The sequence below is a fragment of the Gopherus flavomarginatus genome, chromosome 6 (assembly GCF_025201925.1).
Source record: "Gopherus flavomarginatus isolate rGopFla2 chromosome 6, rGopFla2.mat.asm, whole genome shotgun sequence".
Classification (NCBI taxonomy): domain Eukaryota; kingdom Metazoa; phylum Chordata; order Testudines; family Testudinidae; genus Gopherus; species Gopherus flavomarginatus.
The window spans coordinates 86,150,077-86,170,749 of NC_066622.1; the positions used below are offsets into that span (position 1 = coordinate 86,150,077).

General features: G+C 43.8%; 1 protein-coding gene across 1 annotated transcript in view; it reads right to left on the reverse strand.

The window, feature by feature from the left end:
- The window catches only part of BMPR1A (bone morphogenetic protein receptor type 1A), an 83,589-nt gene that overhangs the window by 34,169 nt on the left and 28,747 nt on the right, over positions 1–20,673 (reverse strand). The window contains exons 3-6 of the mRNA XM_050958604.1: positions 16,016–16,118; positions 13,601–13,700; positions 10,062–10,161; positions 7,552–7,696 (exon numbers count right to left, since the gene is read on the reverse strand). Coding sequence (XP_050814561.1) covers positions 7,552–7,696; positions 10,062–10,161; positions 13,601–13,700; positions 16,016–16,118 — 448 coding nt within the window. The remainder of the gene's footprint in view (positions 1–7,551; positions 7,697–10,061; positions 10,162–13,600; positions 13,701–16,015; positions 16,119–20,673) is intronic.

Here is a 20,673-nt window from a genome sequence, read left to right on the forward strand (position 1 = left end):
TTATGCACTAAGGGAACTAATAAACTATACACAAGAGATTCACAACTAGGCACAGATGAGAAGGAAAGTTTCCTAAGGCAAGGAGATGTTCCAGCACTGTCATTGGTGACAAGAAGGAACTGAGGGAGGAGGAGCCGGCAGCGCCCCTTATAACAGTGCATACACGTGCCACTCCAGAGGGCTCCACCAACAATGGAATGGACATAAGCAATCACTTGAAGAAGAACTATCTGTCTTGGATGGTTTAGATACAACAAATCCTGCAATGCTGCAGAGGTTAAACTAGATGATCCTTGTGGTCCCCTATTAGCCTATGATTCTATCGGCGGGGGAGGGTGTCAAACTTACTGACCCTCCAAGCCACACAGGACAATCTTCAGAAGTTCAAGAGTTGGGGTGCGCCTGCCAGGGCTTCAGCCCCATGAGAGGTGGGTTGGTGGGGCTTGGGGTTTCAGCCCCGCAGGGAGAGGGGTCTCAGGGCTTCAGCCATGCGGGAGGCACCAGTTGGGGCTTCAGCCCCATTCTCGCTAAAGCCTCAAGTGCTGGTAGGCGTGCCCCATGGGGCTGAAGCCCAAAGACACCCCTCCCTGCTGAGCAGAAGCCCCAAGCCCCACTATCCTGCTGCAGGGCAAAACCCCCAAGTTTCCCCCCTCCTCGCCTGTCCGGTAGGCAGAGAATGGGAGGGCTGGGGAGCGGGCTATGAAAGTTTAACGGTAAAAGAGCCACATGCGACTAACATGCCGCGGGTTGGCCATCCCTGATTTCTATGATAGTGAATCATCCTTTTTTCGCATTAGAAGGACTGGTGCTCCTGCTGGAGAGATGATTTGCTGAATGATGCTCTTTGAAAGATTTTCCTGGCTATACCTTTGTAGTGCCTTGAGCTCTGGTTCAGAAATGGTGTACATGCAACTTTAGGACAGCTCTGCCCCGAGTTGTAGGTCTATTGGACACTGATAGTCCTCATTTTGGGGGCAGTGAACCTGTGTTTTTCCCTTCAAACACATCCAGGTAGTCTTAGAATTTGTCGGGGGTCTGGTCTAGATCTGCCTCGTTCTGGTTAGCTCCTGCTGTCTGGGGTCTCACTTCCAAGAGTCTTATCTTATGCTGGGGCCTAGGACTTGGGTATCCTGGGGCCTGGTGAATTTGATGGAGGCAAGCTTTCTGGCAATATTTGGAGGAGAAGCTTATGTTCCTCCACCACTGGGAAATACAAGGGTCATGCAGCCCCAACAAAAGAATGTCAAGAATTACTGAAAAGAATGGAGAGTGGATCACATCTAAACATATTATTTCCCAGTGCCACTCCACTATGGCCTGTAAGGGGATGGTCTCTTGGATCACCGGTCCTGATGACAGTAGCAGCCTATAAATCATCTCCACCGGGTCTAGCGTAGATTTTGGCTGGAAAGGGATCTGGAGTGTTTGACGTGCCTTAAGGTCTATAAAGTTGGCAGCAGTCCCAAAGTGTCAGTTGCAGGGGAATCCATCTCAACAGTTCCAAGCCCCCCCAGTTACAGTGGCAACTGGAAATGGAGGGAGATGCCATGGTTCTAGGGTCAGGTTCCACTCAAAAGGTTTCAGGGTGATTCCAGAGCACAGAGCTCTGGTGATGCCGAGGTTGTATCCCCCTACCGGGCCTGGGCTGGTCCATTTTCCAAGCAGGACAGTAGGCAAGGGTGTGACCTGGCTCCCCACAGTAAAAACAGAGATTCAACTGCCATTGATGTTCTTTCTCCTCCAGGGTCAGGAATCAGTGAACCAGGTCGACCTGCATGAGTTCAGGACTCAGTTCTACAGGTTTCTGCATACTAGATAAAATGTGGGGGCATCAGGCAGCTCCTTCTCTCCTCCTTCAACTTGTGCAGCCGAGCAGATGCACAAGGCAAGGTCAATAAGGGCCTCTAGACGGGTGGGGTTTTCAGCATGGGCTAGATCATCTTTTACCACTTCATTGAGTCCTCACTGGAACTGGTCTAAAATGGGCTGCCTCATACCATTCAATATCAGCAGAAAGCCATGTGAAGTAAGTGGTGTAGGTGGTGGCCAGCTCCTGCCTCTGACAAACCTTCCAGGGGGCAGCATGAAGGCATCTCAGTTGGAGAGCACTGGGCTGTTCTGCTCCAACAGCGGGGAAGCTCAATCAAACACTGTGCCAGTGACAAGGCTGACTAATCTGTGGGATAAGTTTGGAGGTAGAGCAGGAAGAGCAACCGAGTATAGCTGCTTGCTAGCTGTTTGCATAAGGTCTGTGCTTTGACAGCAAGCTGCTTCACCTGGGCTTAGTGACTGTGCCCACTGTGCCTTGGTTACAAACTGCGTAGTTTGGGACTGTAGTGCAAGATTCTCTACCTGCGGACAGGTGACTTGGTCTTGCAGGTCCCGAATCCTCAGGGAACCTCTGGTCAGAGGGTGGTCCACCCCATTCATCTTCTATGGGGTTGGATGCAGTATGGGGGGCAAAAAGGGTCTAAAAACAGTCAGGGCCATGGGCAGCCTGTGTGCACAGGTCAGTTATCAAGCTGCAGTCAGGAGACAAATAATAGAGCTGGGGCCAAGCAGAAGTCATAGTCAAGCATTGAGTTGTAGACAGAAGGCAAGTAGTAGAATCGGGATTAAGCAAGGGTCAGGAGCCAGAGTCTGGATTTCACAGCAAGGCAAGGTCTGAGTGGAAACAATGAAGAAACAATGCGTTGTTACTCAGACAGCTCCCTGTGATGGCTTTCTTGTATAGATACCAGCACTGGCCAATCAGTGGACTTCTGGAGCAGTCACTCAGGCCCCACTGGACAGTACTTCCTGCAGTGTCTAGTGTCACATGATCCCCCAGCAGAAACCCAGTCTGAGCCTCCAGTGGTGATGTTGAAGTGTTGGTGGTCTGGAACCCCATGGTGCCAGGTTCTACTCTTGCAGGTTCTTACACAGAGTTGGAGGGGCAACAGGTAAAGTCTACCAGGCAGTGTCACGTTCACTGACTCCTGCCGTGATCTGCCTCTCATCAACCAGTGATCCAAGCAGAGAGAGACATGAAAGCCTTGCATTTTCAGGTGGGCCAGTGCTGTAGAGGGCCCAAGCAGCTTTATCTTGTACAGGTAATGATATAGTCCCACTTTGAATTTTGAGTACTTCCTGCAGGCTACATGGATAGATATAAGGAGGTACATACCTTGCAATTTGAAAGCCACAAACCATGCTTGAGCCTGAAGAAATGGAATAACAGAGGCAAGTGATACCATCCTGAATCTGAGGCGGTGTGTGTAGCTGTTCAGTCTCTTCAAGTTTAAAATAGGATGAAGACCCTTCTTCCTTGGCATAATGAAATATCATGGCTAGAAGCCTCTTTCCCTATATTCTTGAGAATCGTCTATGGATCTTAGGCATGTCTACACTACTAGCTAAATTGGTACTGCTGCAATCGATGCAGCGGTATAGATTTAGCAGGTCTGGTTAAGACATGCTAAATCAATGGGACAGCGCTTTCCCATCAATTTGTGTACTCCACCTCCCAGAGAAGTGTAAAGGAAGTCGACAGGAGAGCATCTCCCATCAATACAGTGCAGTGTAAACACTGTGCTGAGTAGATCTAGCTACGTCGACTTCAGTTACGTTATTCACGTAACTGAAGTAGTGTAACTTGGATCGATTTACCATGGTAATATAGACCAGCCCTTCAATGAAGGAACGAGGCCATTTCTCTTTGTAATAGACTCTCATGTGAAGGATCCCTGGAGAGGGATAGGGAAGGAGAGTGGGTGGGCAGAAGATGTGACAAATAAAGGGGCTAGCCAAGGGCTACTATATCCAAGACTGAAGACTGGCTTTGACTTTCCCATCAAATCTACTGTTTGGATGATGAGACAGAGTGTGTGACAGTGGAGGCAGATGACTGGAGTCTCCTTGAGTTTCACAATTGTTTCCATGACAGGTATTCTGGCTATCTGTCCTGAGAATATGGGTGAGCCTACTGTGTTGAGACGAGCCCTTGAATCCCTCAAGAATCACTGTGCTTCCTGAGTTCTTTTGCTGAAGAGTTCCATAACATTGAAAAAGAGGTCTTGTATGCTGTCCTCAACTTCCCCATGGCAGATGCAAACAGCCTCCTGGTTACAGCCATGGTCATTAACCTTAAGGCCATGCTGGAGGTAACCCAGGCTGTCTTTAGGGCTGTACTGGTAAACATTTTGACCTTCTTTGAGATCTATACACACTCCAGAGTCCTGCAGTACTTTCACCAGGAAGGGAACCAACCCTTTCCCACTTCAGAAAATTGTACCTGGTGAAAGTCCAGGAGCTGGCCACATGGAGTTACACTAAAGTGGACGAGTAGGCTTTGTTCCTGAATATCCTCGTTCTTAGGTGTGCCTTTTGTCGATTTTGATTTTTCCTGAATTACTGCAACTACCAATGATCCCGGGTTTGGATGGGAATAAAAGTATTTGAATTTTTTAGAGGCACCTGCTAGTCCTACAGTTCACCTGTTCTGCAATGGACTGGATGGTAGCAGGGGTTTGCCAGAGACCCTTGGCTATCGCATTCCCTCATTTATGGGGAGAACAATTCTTGCCAGATTTGATGCGGTCAAAATGTCAAAAAGTTGACAAGATTTCTCTTGTATGACTGTCATTTTGACATTCAGGGTCTCCACCAAAGGAGCTCGGAGATGCTTAAAAGTCATCAACTGTCAAGGCAGGAGCTGGTATGACTGCCTCATCAGGTGAGAATGACTACTCTTTAGGTGGAGACTGAGGATCCCTGGTATTGTACAGCTCCTGGGTACCAGGTCAGGCTCTAGTACCAGTAAGGCTAAGGTGGCATGGCATAAGGGTACTGGGGCTCATTTATAGCTGGTTAGCCCAGTGCCACCTATGTCTCTTTTGTGGTGTTGTGCCCTGCAAGATGGATCTCTGGCATCAGCTCTAGGTTTACTCTCAGGAAGTAGAGAAGAGGCATTGCTGCTCAACATGAAGGAGAAATCTGGGAATGGAGAAGAAGAGAAATACTCGTCAAATGGGGGTGCCATGGGGTAATGTCTCAGCCCTGGTGCTGTGCTGGCACTAATGATGTCCCCAGAGAGGATCTTGATGGCTCTGTAAGGGCAGGTCTTAGTCTTGAAATTGATGCAGGTGCCAGTTTACCCCATGCTACTCCCTTAGCAGATGACTTAGACACTGTCCATGGAAGACCGATGTCTCATCACACCTCCCTGAGCAATACTTCTCAGTGTTTGATCTCCACTTGGCCCTGCCTTTTGGTCATGCTCTTGTGTTGGTGAGATGGTGTGAATATTATTAGTGCCAGAGGCATTGGTGCCAAGCATGTCGCTATTAGTGACAAAACAATTGTTGGTTCTGGTGTAGCAGCAGCTGGTGCCAAAGGTTTCAATGCTGGGGTAACAGGTGTCCATTTTCATGTTTTTTTTTTCTTTTGCTGCTGGCCACTGGAGTATGGTGCTTCTTCGGATGGCACCCACTAAAGACATCTTCTTTGGAGGAGGATGTCTTCTCTGGATCTGAGGTGATGCTCATAAATTGCTTGAGTTGGTGTAGTTTCAGCCGTGAGTCCTTCTATTTTTGAGTCTTTAAAAAGGATATGCGCACTAAATACTAATCAGTGATGGGACTCTCCTTGAGACAGGAAAGGCTGCTGTTATGCTCATCAACCAAGGCACTGAGTACATTGCAGGTTGGGCAGGATTTAAACTCTGTGGGTTTAGAGTCTGCCAGGGAGGTTGGCATGAGGCATCTTGCCCCACTGTACAGGAGCGGATGTAGGGTTGTTCTTTTGGTTTTGTTTTTAGGAACATTCAAATTAAAAAATAAATGAAGATGAGACTGAAGATAGATTTCTTCATATAACCAGACAAGGTGATTAGCTTGAAGATCACAAAAAAAAAAAAAGCAGGCTGACAGGGTTCTGTCCTGCTGCAACGGGTGGTAAGAGGGAACTGATAGAGGGCTGCAGCAACTCTGCCCTCTATACCCTTGCAGGGAACAGGAGGTGGCACAGGGTGCATGTGCAGCTTGGATGGACATGGTTATTAAAAAAAATCATCTAACCTCACATGCACAGGGTACGTGCAAACCTACAGTGGGATCCACACTGACACATACTCATAGAAAGAGAAGATCTATGAAGTTAGCTGCTTGAAGTACATGGAGACTATTAAAAAAACCTGAGGGTAATTCTGGATCTGGATCCTAAAACAAATGAGGAGCTACTGGGATTTGTGAATGAGGTGATGTTGTGTGTCGCTGTATATGGGAGAAAGCAGGCAGGAGCTTTCTGCTGGAAATCTGGGATATCTGCAATATAGAGTGAGTAAAAAGCAAAGACCAAGGTCTTCAGAGGTGACGTTGAGTGAAATGCATATATGGTCAGTGTAGTGATGGCTAGGGCCCTAGCAAATTCATGGCCATGAAAAACTTGTAATGGATCGTGAAATCTGGTCTTTTGTATGCTTTTACCCTATATCACACAGATTTCATAGGTGAGACCAGCATTTCTCAAATTGGGAGTCCTGACCCAAAAAGAAGTTTCAGGGGGAGTCACAAGGTTATTTTGGTTGAAGAGTGGCAGAAGTGTCACTTTATTGCCACCCCTACTTCTACGCTGCCTTCAGAGCTGGGCCGCCAGAGAGTGGTGGCTGTTGGCCGGGTGACCAGCTCTGAAGGCAGAGCCCCGCCAGCAGCAGTTCAGAAGTAAGGGCGGCAATACCATACAGCCTATCTTACTTCTGTCTTCAGAGCTGGGCTCCTGGCCAGCAGCCATCACTTTCCAGCTGCCCAGTTCTGAGGGCTATGACACAACCAGCAGCAGCATAGAAGTAAGGGTAGCAGTACCCAATAATAACCTTGCAACCTCACCCCTAACTCCTTTTTTGAGTCAGGACCCCTATAATTACAACATCATGAAATTTCAGATTTAAGTAACTGAAATCATGACAATTATAATTTTTAAATTCCTATGACCATGAAATTGACCAAAATGGACCTTGAATTTGGTAGGGTCCTAGTGATGACACATGGATTTACAAAGACGTATCAGAACAAAGATACATCAGAGTCACTGACACAACAAATGTTACGGGCATCACAGAAAAATGGGAGGATGTAGGACTGGTATACTGAATTAGTCAAAGATGTAAGTTTTGAAAATTAATTTATAAACCACAAACTTAACAAACAGAGTACAATGTAGCTGTGGGTATTTCTTTGAGTGCATTAGTGATACAAATGTCAATCTTATCTATGCAAGACAACGTGTTTAAAACATTAAAAATAGTTTCTTAGCTGTATATTCTTCACTACTCCACACAAGAATGAAAAAGTGAAATGGACCCAGATTTTATTTTATCTTTGTCGCATATTATAATTCTAATAGGTAACTGTATAGGGGGGTTAAAATGTCTATTTGTATATATGTGTTTCTTAATTGTAAGAATATGCAAATGTGGATTTTTAATATACTTCAAGAATTAAAATATATTTAAATGTAGTTTTACCATTTCAGCATTCAGGAGAACAGTAAAGTAAATCTAAGACTTTGGCTTACCAACAGAGGTAGTCCTGATCCACTGCCAGAACTCTGTGACTGGTCAATAAGATCCTTTAATGACTCCCCGGCTGGAATAAATGCTTCATCTTGCTCCAGATCACGATTATAACAACGTCTCTTTGCTGCCCATCTACAGTAATGTCTGCAAAAGAAAAAAAATGCACATTAATACTTTTAAATATAACGTTACAGTTTATTAAAAAAAGAAAAAAGCTAAATATATGTTTTTAAAAACAAGCAATATTTATTACATGGTCATGTCATTTTTAGATGACAGATTGAAGAATATTTAAATTGTGTACAAAAGACACTTGAGACTCATGTAGACATACTGATTTACAATTTATCAAATGGTCACATAACATTTTCAAGTCAATATTTCCATCTGGGCTATATTAACTTCAGTTAGAGCAAATTAGGACTTTCTATCAATATTTGCAGTATTTTTGCCAATAGGATTATAGAATACAAGTGAACTCAGTTCATCTGCATAATGGTTGAGATATCTTTTGGTCAGTGATGCTGGAGCTGAGAGCTGCAAATGACTGCTCTGTATTAACTGTTTAAAAATACCTATAATTTTTCTCCTATTTTTCTTTCCAACAAAACAAATATAATAAAAATCACAAACAGGAAAGCAGAGATTTATTTTATATGCAATTATAATGAAGCCATGATTTTTTTATATTAAACTTCTCTGATATGTCAATACCTTCAATTATGACAACTTGGCTAATGAACTAAATACCAGCTGGCACACAAACATTGTTCCAAGAAGCACCCACATTGAATATGAGGATTACAGTCTGTTTTTGTTCTGTTCTATTCTGCTCTTTGCTGCTTCGCCTCCTGGAATTCATAAATGAAAGGAAAGTGTCCTAACTACTTCAGATTTTGTCTATTTCGCTAACTTCCAAATGGGCAAAACAACAGAGAAATTGAGTGAAGCGACTTGCAACCCAGATTCCACTAAGTCCTATTACCACAGTATTATTAAAATCCCTAATTTATCCCCAAAAGAATTTTCTAGGCCAAGGGCACAGAGGAAGCACTATAAGATCTAATTTCTATTTAGGTTCCAAGATCACACGCACCACTGTGGTGCCTGAGCACATCCTGAGCAACTCCTCTAAAGAAAAACAGGGAGGTGATATCTACTTTAAAAATTCATGTACAAACAGCTTTGTAAAGTTAGAGTCAAGGTTACTGCCCTACAACCAGGCTTTCCACTCCCTACACGCTCCCAGAGCACAAGGCTTCAAAATCCAAAATAACTGTCAGAAAAACAGAAAATGCTCAGTTAAGATCTCCCCACACATTCCTTCCTCCTCCTCCACACCTTCAAAATGTTTGTGTTCTGGGGGGAAAAACTGGGAAATGCAGTTAAAATGCAGCTTCACACACATAATGCATCCAGCCAACCTAACTTTCCTTTTGTACTGCTGGTATGAGCACTGCATCATCCAATACGTACATCAATAGATCTTATATAGCCTTCACATATCATATATACAACTTCAAAGATCATATTCCATCATGCTACACTATTTGCCAGACAGCAGCAGAAAAACCTACCCTGCATAATTTTGAGCACTGAGTGGTGCAGGACTTGTAACTGAGCCTTTCTTCTTTTAATATACACATTTATGGGTAATATTTTGCACAGAATTTTGTAGAAAGAATATAATTTGATAAGTCTGTGAAGTCCTGTGGGACTCCAGATGACAAAGAATACCACAAATATAAGACAAGTTTTCTTCTGGTTGCAGCTGTTCTATGAAAATTTAGTAATTTTACCAACATTCGTACCTACTCTTTACTATCAATAGGATTTCATACTCCCATCCAGGTTTCATTTTGACAGAAACCTGATACAAAATATCCATGAAAATATTAATAAAACCTTCCTGCACCATCTCAGTATACATATGTGTGAGATATAAATACTAGCTGTTTCCACTAGATTAGTGGTTTAAATTTATGGTTTCGAGTTAAAAAATATTAGGGTCAACTGTGCATCCCTGTGCAAAGAGAAAACAGAGAATGGCCAGAAGCGACAAAAATGCAGAATGTTTTGTTTTCAATTCAGACTATGCAGGACAAATATAGGTCCTATTTAAAAAAATAAATGCAGAAAAACTGTACAAAGTTTTATTCCTGTGGCTTATTTGAATCTTTAATATGTTCCTAGGACAGAATAATGCAGAAGATAAAACTCAGAAGTAGCACAAAAATAAAAACAGCAGTGGCTGAATATCCAACTGTGCAAAAGCGCTAACATATTCTTGTTTATGGAATTTTACAGTGCCAAAATAATACCTTGTTTTGAAAATCTGTACAGTTTTCACACATGGCTGGAATAAAACATCAAATTCTATGAAATTCCATACAATATGTTAATGTCCACATTTTTACCTAACTTTATAAACTACTGTCCATAGAGATGTAAAGTTACATTTAGCTGGTTTCCTCTTGGATCTATTGCGAAAGGAAGTACTTCTCCTTACTTGTAACATAAGCAGCTAAATAAGATGATCATAACAATGATGCAGACTGCCATAGAAATCAGCACTGCCATCCAACGAACGCTGCCGTCAAAAAGTCCATCTGTTTAAAAAAATAAAACAGTTACAATACTTATTTCTTAAAAAGCTGCCAGTAATTAGATTCCAGTAGAAATAAAATATTCTATTTATCAGTCACTTTCTCATAGATTACGTATTTTGTAATTGCCAATTTTGTAAACCTCTTCCCCATGAAATATTATTTTTCATTTGGAGCTACAGCTACACTCAGCAATATCAGGGATCCTTCCAAAAGGGGCAGCACGGGTAAAGAATTGCAAAGCATCAGATTTTATTCTCTGTAGCAACACTGACAGTACTGCGGGCATGCCACACATTTTTTATACATACTTATACAAAATGCCTTGTTATCTAAATATTGCCTACAATGCCGGTGGTAACTCACTTCAAAGCTCCTGAAGGCTTTCACTTCCAACAGATACCAAAAGTAATATATACTCCAGCTTAAAAAAACCCACTCATACGAATGCAAAACCTTACTGGTAACCTCACACATTCTTCTATCAACAACTTTGCACATGTGACTGTCCCACATCCCATGCAATAGGTAAATTACTGTTCCTTAGCACTGCTGAACTTTCTTTAAAGGATTTAATGTACTGTAGAGTAGACAAAATTTCAGAGGAGACATGAGACTGAAGTACTTCTATCTATCTTCAGTGGTTGTTGAGACAGAATTTGAAGTTCTTTTGGCACATTTAGACAGTGAAGGATAGTTCCAGAATCTTGCCAGTATATCCAGTCTCTCCTGTGAGACTGGCTGGTTCACAAAATTGACAATGGGATATAGAGACTTCCATCTCTCGATTATTTATTTAAATCTAGTCCAGGTTGACAGCTATCAAACGTTCCCACCTGATGGCTGTTGGGTGGTCTACATATCACATTTTGGTAGTCTCAGAACAAGTCCTAGTAGTACCACTCCTATACCTCAAGAGCACCCGTCATAATCCTTCAAGGCTGTCTTATTACAGAAGTAAATATTTAACTGAAATTGAACTACATTCACATCCCTATAGTTCAATTTCCTTTCCCCAGACAGCATAGTGGCCAAAACTTCCACAGTTACTGTCCATGCTATATTTGTTCTGTGAATAAACACAAGAACACAGTTTCCAGAAATGTCTATTTTAGTACCTTTCACAACTCTAAATTCACTAAAATAGAAAATGTAAACAGGATCTAACGTCTAAGACTATTTGCGAGAGATCAGATACTTAACAGGTCATACGATCTTCACAGGACTCTAAGACTCACCTGTTTTCCCAAGCTACTTCAAATGAAAGTAAGGGAGTTAAATAAAGCTGGAGACCAGGGAAAGTAGGAATATGATATATTTTAAAGGACTGGGACGTCCATTTACAATCATAGTCTTGCTGACTTTTTTACAATATACAAGTCTTGTTCTGTACCTGTAGCACAGGGTAGGTGCTTTTATAAAAGTGGATATGTAAACCAAAAATAATTCCTGTTCCATTTAGTATCACTCTACTTCACTAGCTAGATATTGTAGGTTCTCCTTTTCCCTCAGGAGAATGAAAATTCCAGGGGGAAAATTGGTCAGAAATGCTCACTACAGAAGGGGTTAGAGCACACTCCATAGTCACTGCGGGGCCTTATGTACCACTTGAATCCCAATACCACTGCTGATCATATGGCAGAAAAGACTGGAGTTGAGAGGACTTTTGGAAGGGAAGGTTTTTTTGCCAAATTCTAAAAGTACAAAACAAAACAAAAACATAGCAGCCAGCTAAGGTAAAAAGCTCTCTGTGAAGAGGAAATGAGTATGAGCCACAAATGAGGCTCTTTGTATAAAGTCACTATTATACAAAGTTTAGGATAGTTAGTAAATATTTATGTAAGTAAAAGTTGGGGTTCCAGAAGTGGATGAAAGCTGAGAGAACTTGGTGGTGAACACAGCTGCAAAGGCAGACACAATCCAAAAACAAAATGATTATAGAGGAAGAGATCTTTTGATGAATCCTGTCAATTTTGGCTTTAAAAAATTAGAAAGACCCAGGGCAGTGAGAGACTGAAAAGAGTTTGAGCAAAGGGTCTAAGATGGAAAGGAATTTCTGGCACTGAAGAAATGAACAAAGATATAATAGCTCAGTTAGGAGCAGAGCATGAGGAAGAAAATTTATAGTTGAGACAGTTGGATGAGGTCCTGAGACTTCTTTCTGAGATAGTGAGCACTGCAAAAGTAGCAGCAAAAGTTATGGAAAAAACTAGGCTGCAGACTGATGATAGGATAAAACAGGGGTGGGCAAATTTTTTGGGTTGAGGGCCACATCTGGGTGGGGAAATTGTATGCAGGACCGGGTAGGGGGGTAGGGTGCAGGAGGCAATGCGGGGTGTGTGTGGGGGGGGGTGGTGTGCAGGAAGGGGCTCAGGATAAGGGACTGGGGCAGAGGCAGCATGCAGTGTGCATGAGGGGGCTCAGGTCAGGGGTTTGGGATGCACAGGGCTGCAGGATGCAGCAGGAAGCTCAGGGCAGGGGTCTGGGTAGCAGGAGGGGTGCAGGGTACACGAGGGGGCTCAGGGCAGGGAGTTTAGGTGCAGGAGGGGTGCGAGGTGCAGGCAGGGGACTTAGGGAAGAGAGTTGGGGGATGGGGTGCAAGAGGAGTTCAAGCTCCGGCCTGGCACCGCTTACCTAAAGAGGCTCTGGGGTGGCAGCAGTGTGCACTGGGGCCAGGGCAGGCTCCCTATCTGCCCTGGTCCCACGCCGCTCCAGGAAGCGCTGCGGCTCCTGGGAGAGGGAGGGCGGAGAGCTCTGCATGCGCTGCTCTCCAAGTACCTCCCACAAAGCTCCCATTGCTCAGGGTTCCCCATTCCCGGCCAATGTGAGCTGCGGGAGACGGTGAATGGTGGCAAGGGCAACACACGTGGAGCTCCCTGCCCCCCTGCCTGAAGGCCGCTTCTGAGAGCGGCGCAGGACCCATGGCGCCACAGGGGGCAATCTCGCAGGCCATATCCAAAGCCCTGAGGGCCTGTATCCAGCCATAGTTTGCCCACCCCTGGGATAAAATGATGCACCAGGGAAGCAAAGTGTGGAACAAAAGGACAGTGACCATATAGTCAGAGTAAGGCAGGCACGTATGAGGCGGCAGCAGATGCTCCGACAATTCTGGAATAGGTACGAATGAAAGAAAATGGGATATAGAAAATAGATAATGCAGAAGTTGTTAAAATTAAAATGATGATTGCTGGGCAGAGGAACATCTGAAATGGAGAAGTTTGAAAGAGGAAAATGCAATGTGAAGGTCAGGTCAAGGGGGGAGATGGAGTTGGCAAGCGTAGGATTTAGCACAGACTTTCGGACCAAAGGAGGTAATGAGGAAAGAAACAGAGGCAAGGGCAATACTCCTGTCCTACACTTTCTCCTAATATTATATCAGTTGCTCAGGAAGGATAAACCCATTCCAGATTAGTCTGTATAAACTGATAAAACAGCAGTTTACCTGTACTACCAAGTGGCGGTAGCGTGGGCTGTAGATCCCGATTGCAGAAATCAGTTCGACAGCATTCAATTGTCCGACGTAGCTGTGCTTTTGGGGAATCCTATAAATGGAGAACAAGAGAAAATAACTCAAAAGTTCTGAAATGGCCAAACAAGGAGGATATTACACATGGTATAGATGTACAGTACTGTAGAGATTACATAGTTAAGATTGAGTTCTGTTTTGCACATAAAACAGGGATTCAACCCTTGGTTATGTATGAAAAATATATCACGTATCCTCTCCCAAATTTATGGCATATACTCTGACTACAGAATTAATTTCTGATAATTAACAAGTTAAAATTGATCTTAAAATGGGGTTTAATACATTTAGCACCTATGTCAGTTTTTAATTTGTCCCAGCTGGTGGTAGTAATGGAATAATAATTTGAAAGTCTGAAAAGTCTAACTGAAATCTTGTGCATGGCCTATGTTTAAGAAATTAGGTTCTAATTTAGCTAAATTATTAATGATTATTTTATCTGATTGTTGTAATTATATAAGACACAGACATGGTTAGGTCAACAGCTCAGTTAACATTTTAGTCAGGCCACTATGACATCAGAGGTGACATAACCAATTGCCATCCGCGCTCTACAGCTAATTTGCATGCAACAATTCCACTGCTTGCTATCTGTCTGTATTATGAGGGAGACTGGACACACGTGTAGACTTCTCACTGGTAGATTATTGGACGTGACTACCACTGTTCTTTAGATATTCATATTTTTACACCCCCATCCCAAAACTATGTTAAAACATTATGGAAGATAGGTCAAGCATTCAAAAATCAGGAAATGCCAGAAATAAGGTTGCCCGTGCAACTTTAATTCGGCCAATCCCTGACTCCTCCTCACCTAAGGCCTCCCATTCTCACGCCCCCCAATACCCAATCTCCCTTCCAAGTCGCAGTCCCCATCTCTTTTCCAACCAGTTAGAGTCCCCATCACTGCCTCCCAGAACCAGTCCAATTGCCCAGCCCAACTTGTTCCCAACCTCCAACTCCACATCCTCTCCAAGGTCTGACTCTTGTCCCCACTTTGTATTCAAATCAGGTAGCTTCCTCCTCCGAGGCTGAGGGTGGGGGGCACGGAAGCAGTCATTGACAGCATACGGGAAAGAGTCACCCAGCTCTCAGTTCAAGCACCCAGAACTGGTATGGATAACAGAAGCCCTAAGTTGAAACTGCAGGGAAGTCCTGTTAAGCTATGGAGCATGCCCACACTCAGCCCTGCATATCACACGCACACATGTATATATATTGTATCCAGTAATTAGCTGCACAATATGAAATTTAATGTAAACATCACATATTTCAAAATAACAGTTGAGTGACAAAGGAATTTTCTTCAGACCCAACACAGCATTAACATGGCAGAAGTTAGCTTTTCAAAATTTATATTTAAATTATATACTACATGTCACAACTCAAGAGACCAGTGAGTTTGTGTGTCGATTCCAAGACTCTTTAAAGAGTCCTTATTTTCAAAACATCGTTGCTCAGGACTTTTGGAAAAATCAGGCCCCTTTAAAGGTCTCAAATTGGACACCTAGGAAAAGAGCAGGGGTGGCCAACCCGTGACTCTGGAGTCACAAGCGGCTCTTCAGAAGTTAATATGCGGCTCCTTGTATAGGCACTGACGCTGGAGCTGGAGCTACAGGTGTCAACTTTCCAGTGTGCTGGGAGGTGCTCACTGCTCAACCCCTGGCTCTGCACAGGCCCTGTCCCCACTCCACCCCTTCCCGCCCCCTCCCCCGAGCCTGCAGTGCCCTCACTCCTCCTCCTCCCCCCGCCGAGCCTCCTGCATGCCACGAAACAGCTGATCGAGAGGTGTAGGAAGGGAGGGCGAGGCGCTGATTGGCGGGGCTGCCAGTGGCCGGGAGGCACTGGGGGAGGGGGAGAAGAGCTGATGGGGGGGCTGCTGACATATTACTGTGGCTCTTTGGCAATGTACGCTGGTAAATTCTGGTTCCTTCTCAGGCTCAGGTTGGGCACCCCTGAAATAGAGGCTCCCAAAGATACCAGTCACCTTTGAAAATATTGGCCCACAGACTATTTCCTTTTTCACCCCCACAGACAAAACAAAATTTTCAGCTCAGTCATCTTCTCTTCTGCCCCCTTTAATGTGTGTTTCATGTGCTTACTTTGCTGCCAATCTTGAAACAGATAGGATGTGTGTGTGCAGTCAACTGCAGAACTGGGGTCTTGATTTGTCAACAGCATAGCATCATCCACCGTAGTAAAGGGCAATATCCAAAGTCCCTATTGTAGTTGTTGTGATCTGCAAAGATTTAACTGCTCACAGCTACCCTGCATAATCTCCATCATGTTCCCTTTATGGACAATTTTAAAAATAAATGAACTTGTTTGTACCTTGCACTGAAAATCTGAACCTTCATACTTCATGCAACCTGAAGCAAGCATGGGTTCTCCATGTTCATCTTCTTCAACAATGGCAAAGCAATGCCCGTTAGTTCTGGAAAAACACATCATTTCAATTCACCAATTGCTGTGCAAAGTTAACTGGCAATCGACCTATTTATGAAAATTAGTATGTGCACCCTACAATGTTTCTTGTCCTAATATAAACTGATCACCAGAGTGCAGGTGAGACTAAAGGAAATGAGGTACACAGAGTTGTTTTTTGTCTGAACTAAAATCAGAGGGTACCAATATGAAGACACTGGTCAAGATACATATTTTTTCAATATAAACCTCAAGTTTAGAAGCTAGTAAAAGGTTCCTAACCTTCAATAACAAAAACTGAACAATCCATTATTTTCCAAGAAGATACATGCCTTTTAAAAAAGGATCAGATTGTTCAGATTACCTCCTAATCTGAAATCTTTAGCATTATGAGATATGAGGTTTACTCTTTTCTTGTGATAATGTTAAATTACCTCTGCCAGAAATGACTTGCCCCTAAAGATGGAGAGGTTACTCAACTGTGTGCAGTAACTGAAGCTCTTTGAGATGTGTCCCCCACAGGGGAAGTAAGGTGTGTAGTGCAGCACCACAGGGGGGGACACAGCTTGAAGAACTCCAGTTACTGCACAAAGTGAGTAACTGCTTCTTCTTCTTCAAGTAGTGTCCCTGTGGGTTCTCCACTTCAGGTGACTCCTGAGCAGTTCCCCTCTTAGAACGTGGAAGGTTCAGAGCAGAATTCAATACAGAAGAGCCTACATCCGCCTCTGATCTTGCCCTTGGCACCAAGGGATAATGATTAGAAAAAGTATGAACAGAGAACCCAGTTTCCGCTCTACAGATGTCTACAACTGGCATATCCTTAATAAAAATGCAAACAGTACTTTTGTGAATGTGCTATCATTCTCGAAGGGGGTTGTAACAAATCTTAATAAAACTGAAGATCCACTTTGATAACCTCTGTTTAGAAATTACCAACTCCCTGTTTCTGTCCACAATAGATACAAATAGCCTAGGAGATCTTCTAATTGGTTTCATCCTATCTAGGTAAATGCTAATGTCCCCTTGACATCTAGGGTATGGAATATGGTTTCTTGACTAGACCAATGTGGTTTCAGGGGGGGTGAAAAAACAGAAGATGAATGGTTTGATTAATATACAATTCTGAGGACACCTTAAGTAAAAACATTTGATGGGCCAGTAGCAACACACTTTCTGTTGTGAATACTGTAAAAGGTGGGTCAGCTATTAAAGCCCCCAATTCTCCAACCCTTCAGGTAGAAACTGAGGTTACTTACCTGGAAGTGGAGGTTCTTGGAGATGTGCAGTCCCTATCTGTATTCCACACATACGATATGCATGCATATCGCAGCCCTGAGTCCAAAATTTTTTACAAGCAATGTCATTGGCCTGTACATGCACTATAGCTCTCCTCGTGCTGTGAAACAAGGGCATAAAAGGTGGTGTAGGCCAGTGCCTCTCTAGCTGCTCATTCCTATCACAGTCCAATCAATCTGCAGGAGAGGGGAAGGACGGTGGGTATTAGAATACAGATAGAGACCATACGTCTCGAAGAACCTTCAGTTACAGGTAAGTAACCTACATTTCTTCTTCGACTGATGGTCCCTATGTATATTCCACAAATGGGAGATTAACAAGCACTAGTCAGACAAGGGGTGGGTGCGAGGATGCAGAAGTGATAGCTGACTGTAGTACTGTTGTCCTTGCAGCTAAATCTGCAGTGAATGACTGGACCAGAGTGTAATGACTCATGAAGGTATGGAAAGAGCTCCAAGTAGCTGACATACATATCTCTAGGAAGGGTACATCTCTCAGAGATGCAGCCAAAGTAGCTTCCCCTTTGGTGGAAGGAACCCTTACCAACCATCAGAGGAAGAACACGAGCTAATTGGTAACAAAGAGTAATACAAACTGTAATTCATTTTGAAAGTCTCTGTGCCGATACAGCTTGATCCCTCGATCATTCTGCTAAGGAAATAAATAGTTTAGGTGTCCTTCTGATGTCCCTTGTTCTCAGACAAAAGGACAAAATCCGTCAGATGTCTAAACCACAGCTGCCTCTCTCCATCCGAGGCATGTGGTTTTGGAAAAAAATATGGGTAAGTGGATTACCTGACTCATAAGGAACTCAATCTACTTTAGGGAAGAATCTTGAGTGGAGTGTAACAAGATCTTTTCTCTACAGAACGTAGTACATGGCAGGTCCACCATGACTACTCCCAGTTCACTGACTCTTCTGGCTGACATTATAGCTATAAGAAAGGCCACTTTCATGGAGAGATGGACTTCTGAGCATATGGCTAGTGGCTTAGGAGGGGAGGAAGGGTAATGAGAGAGACTAGAACAAAACTAAGCTCCCATTGAGATGCAAACTTCACCACTGGTGTAAAGGGCTGAGAACCCCCTTCAGAAATTTTAGTTGTGATAGGATGAGTGAAGATTGTGTGGTTATCCACCAGAGGATGGAAAGTTCTGATCATTGCTAATGGCACTCACAGAGAATTGACCATGGGACCAGAAGACTTAAAGGTAAGTAAACACTCTAAGACAGCAGGGATCCCGGTGAATTCTGGAGACAAGTTCCATTGATGAACAAATGAGGAAAAATGCTTCCATTTTGCTGAGTAACAGCTCCTTGTAGAGTCTCTTCTGGTTTGGTTAAGGATGCACTGCACCTTTTTGGAACATGAGAGCTCTATTTCTGATACTCATCCAAATACCAGGCTCTGAGCTGCAACGGGTCCCAGATTGTGTGCTTGAACCTTCCCCTATGCTGTGTCAGAAGGTCCATCAATGTGGGAATATTAATCAATGGTTGAACTGAGTGTGTCAGCAGATCATAAACCAGAACCATCTCAACCAGTTAGGCACAATAAGGATGACCTGAGCTCAGTCTTGATGCATCTTCCACAGACCTTTTAGAATCAATGTAATGGGAAGGAAGACATACTCCAGGCGATCCTTCCATGATGCCAGCAGGGCATCTCCCATCAAGCCCTTGCCCAGGACTGTTCTCGAGCTTTCTGTTCACCCCTGAGGCAAAAATGTCCCAGGCCAGCATTTCCCACTGGATAAACATGACTAAGAGATCCTGATAATTTGAGATCCTCAACTGGAGGGAGGTGAAAGAGAAGACCTTTTCCCCTAGATGGTCAAGCTGCTTGTGTCCCTTAACAGAGGGAGTAGCCCTTGGGTGCTGTGGCTTTGGCTTCTCTGCAGCCACCTGCATCAGCAAAGAATTAGACAGTGAGTGAGAGAACAAAAATACTAACCCCCTTCTCAGCCATCTTAGAAGTGGAAGCACAAGAAGCAGCAGTGCGCTGGGTTCATGAAGGCCTCATTGATGAGGAGGGCAACTCAACTGGGACTGGAAGGCTGAAGAATGTACAGTAAACTGCTGTGGCTCCTAGACTTCCTCAAGCTGAATCTGTAATTCTGCAGCGACACTGTGCATGACCGCTTAATATTGCTTAAAGAGGTGTGGAAGAGATGGAGAAGATAGAGTAACCACTTCATCCAGCGAAGACAACGAGATTACTTCGGGAACAGTTGGTGCTGGTGGATCCAGCTCACCTTTCCTCTCTGAATATTCTGACAGGGCTGGTTATGAATGTCCGAGTGATGGAAAATAGGATTCCTGCATCAATCCTGAGTGTTGTCTAGGGTAGGGCTTCCGGTCCCCAATATTTCCTATTGGACAGATGAACTGGTAGAGGAGGACCCCATGGCATAGGACACCACCTATCTCTTGGCAAATGGTGTTTGGGTGGAAGATGGAACCCTGATCTTCTGGATTCATATCCAAGACATTTCTGTCCAATGCTGCAGAGACTCCTGCGGAGCCTCTGCCTCAGCCAAGGAAAAAGCCAGATCCTGTACCTCTGAAGGAACCAACAGTAACAATGGTTGCATCTCAAGGCAAACAGGTGGGATGGTCATGTCCTTCCACCAACTGCCTAGCCCATGCTTGCTTGGTATGTAACCCATTCAAAGCCATTCTGTCAACCTTGGAAGGTGATCTGGTATGTTGCACTACAAAGATTCAAGCTGATATCCACCCCAGCAATTGAAGACAATCTCTTACTGTTATTTGGGGACTGCTCTGAATCTTTGAGATGAAATTCACTAGTATGGGAAATCTGTTGTAAGGGACATATGCTCTGCCTGTCACTGCACACAGAGGAGCTCCTATGAAGTCTAGACTCTGTAGTGGAGTCAAAGCAGACTTTTCAAGGTTGATTTGAAGGTCCCAGCTTTGAAACGGAACACGTTATCTTTAATGATGCCTACACTTCCTGACATGATGTGCCCTGATCAACCACTCATCAAGGTATGGGAAAAGGATTATAACCAAACAATGTAGCAATTGCTGCCAGAATCTTTGAGAATATCCTTAAGGCTGGAGATGGGCCAAAAGAGAGCATCCTGCATTGGTCAAGAAACCTCTTGTGTGAAGGGTGAAGAATGACATGAAAATATGCATCTTGTAGGTCAAGAGTTGCAAACCAGTCTCCTAACTCTAACGAGATAATTACTGCTGCAAGGGTCACCATCCTGAATTTCTGCTATTTTACATATCTGTTTAG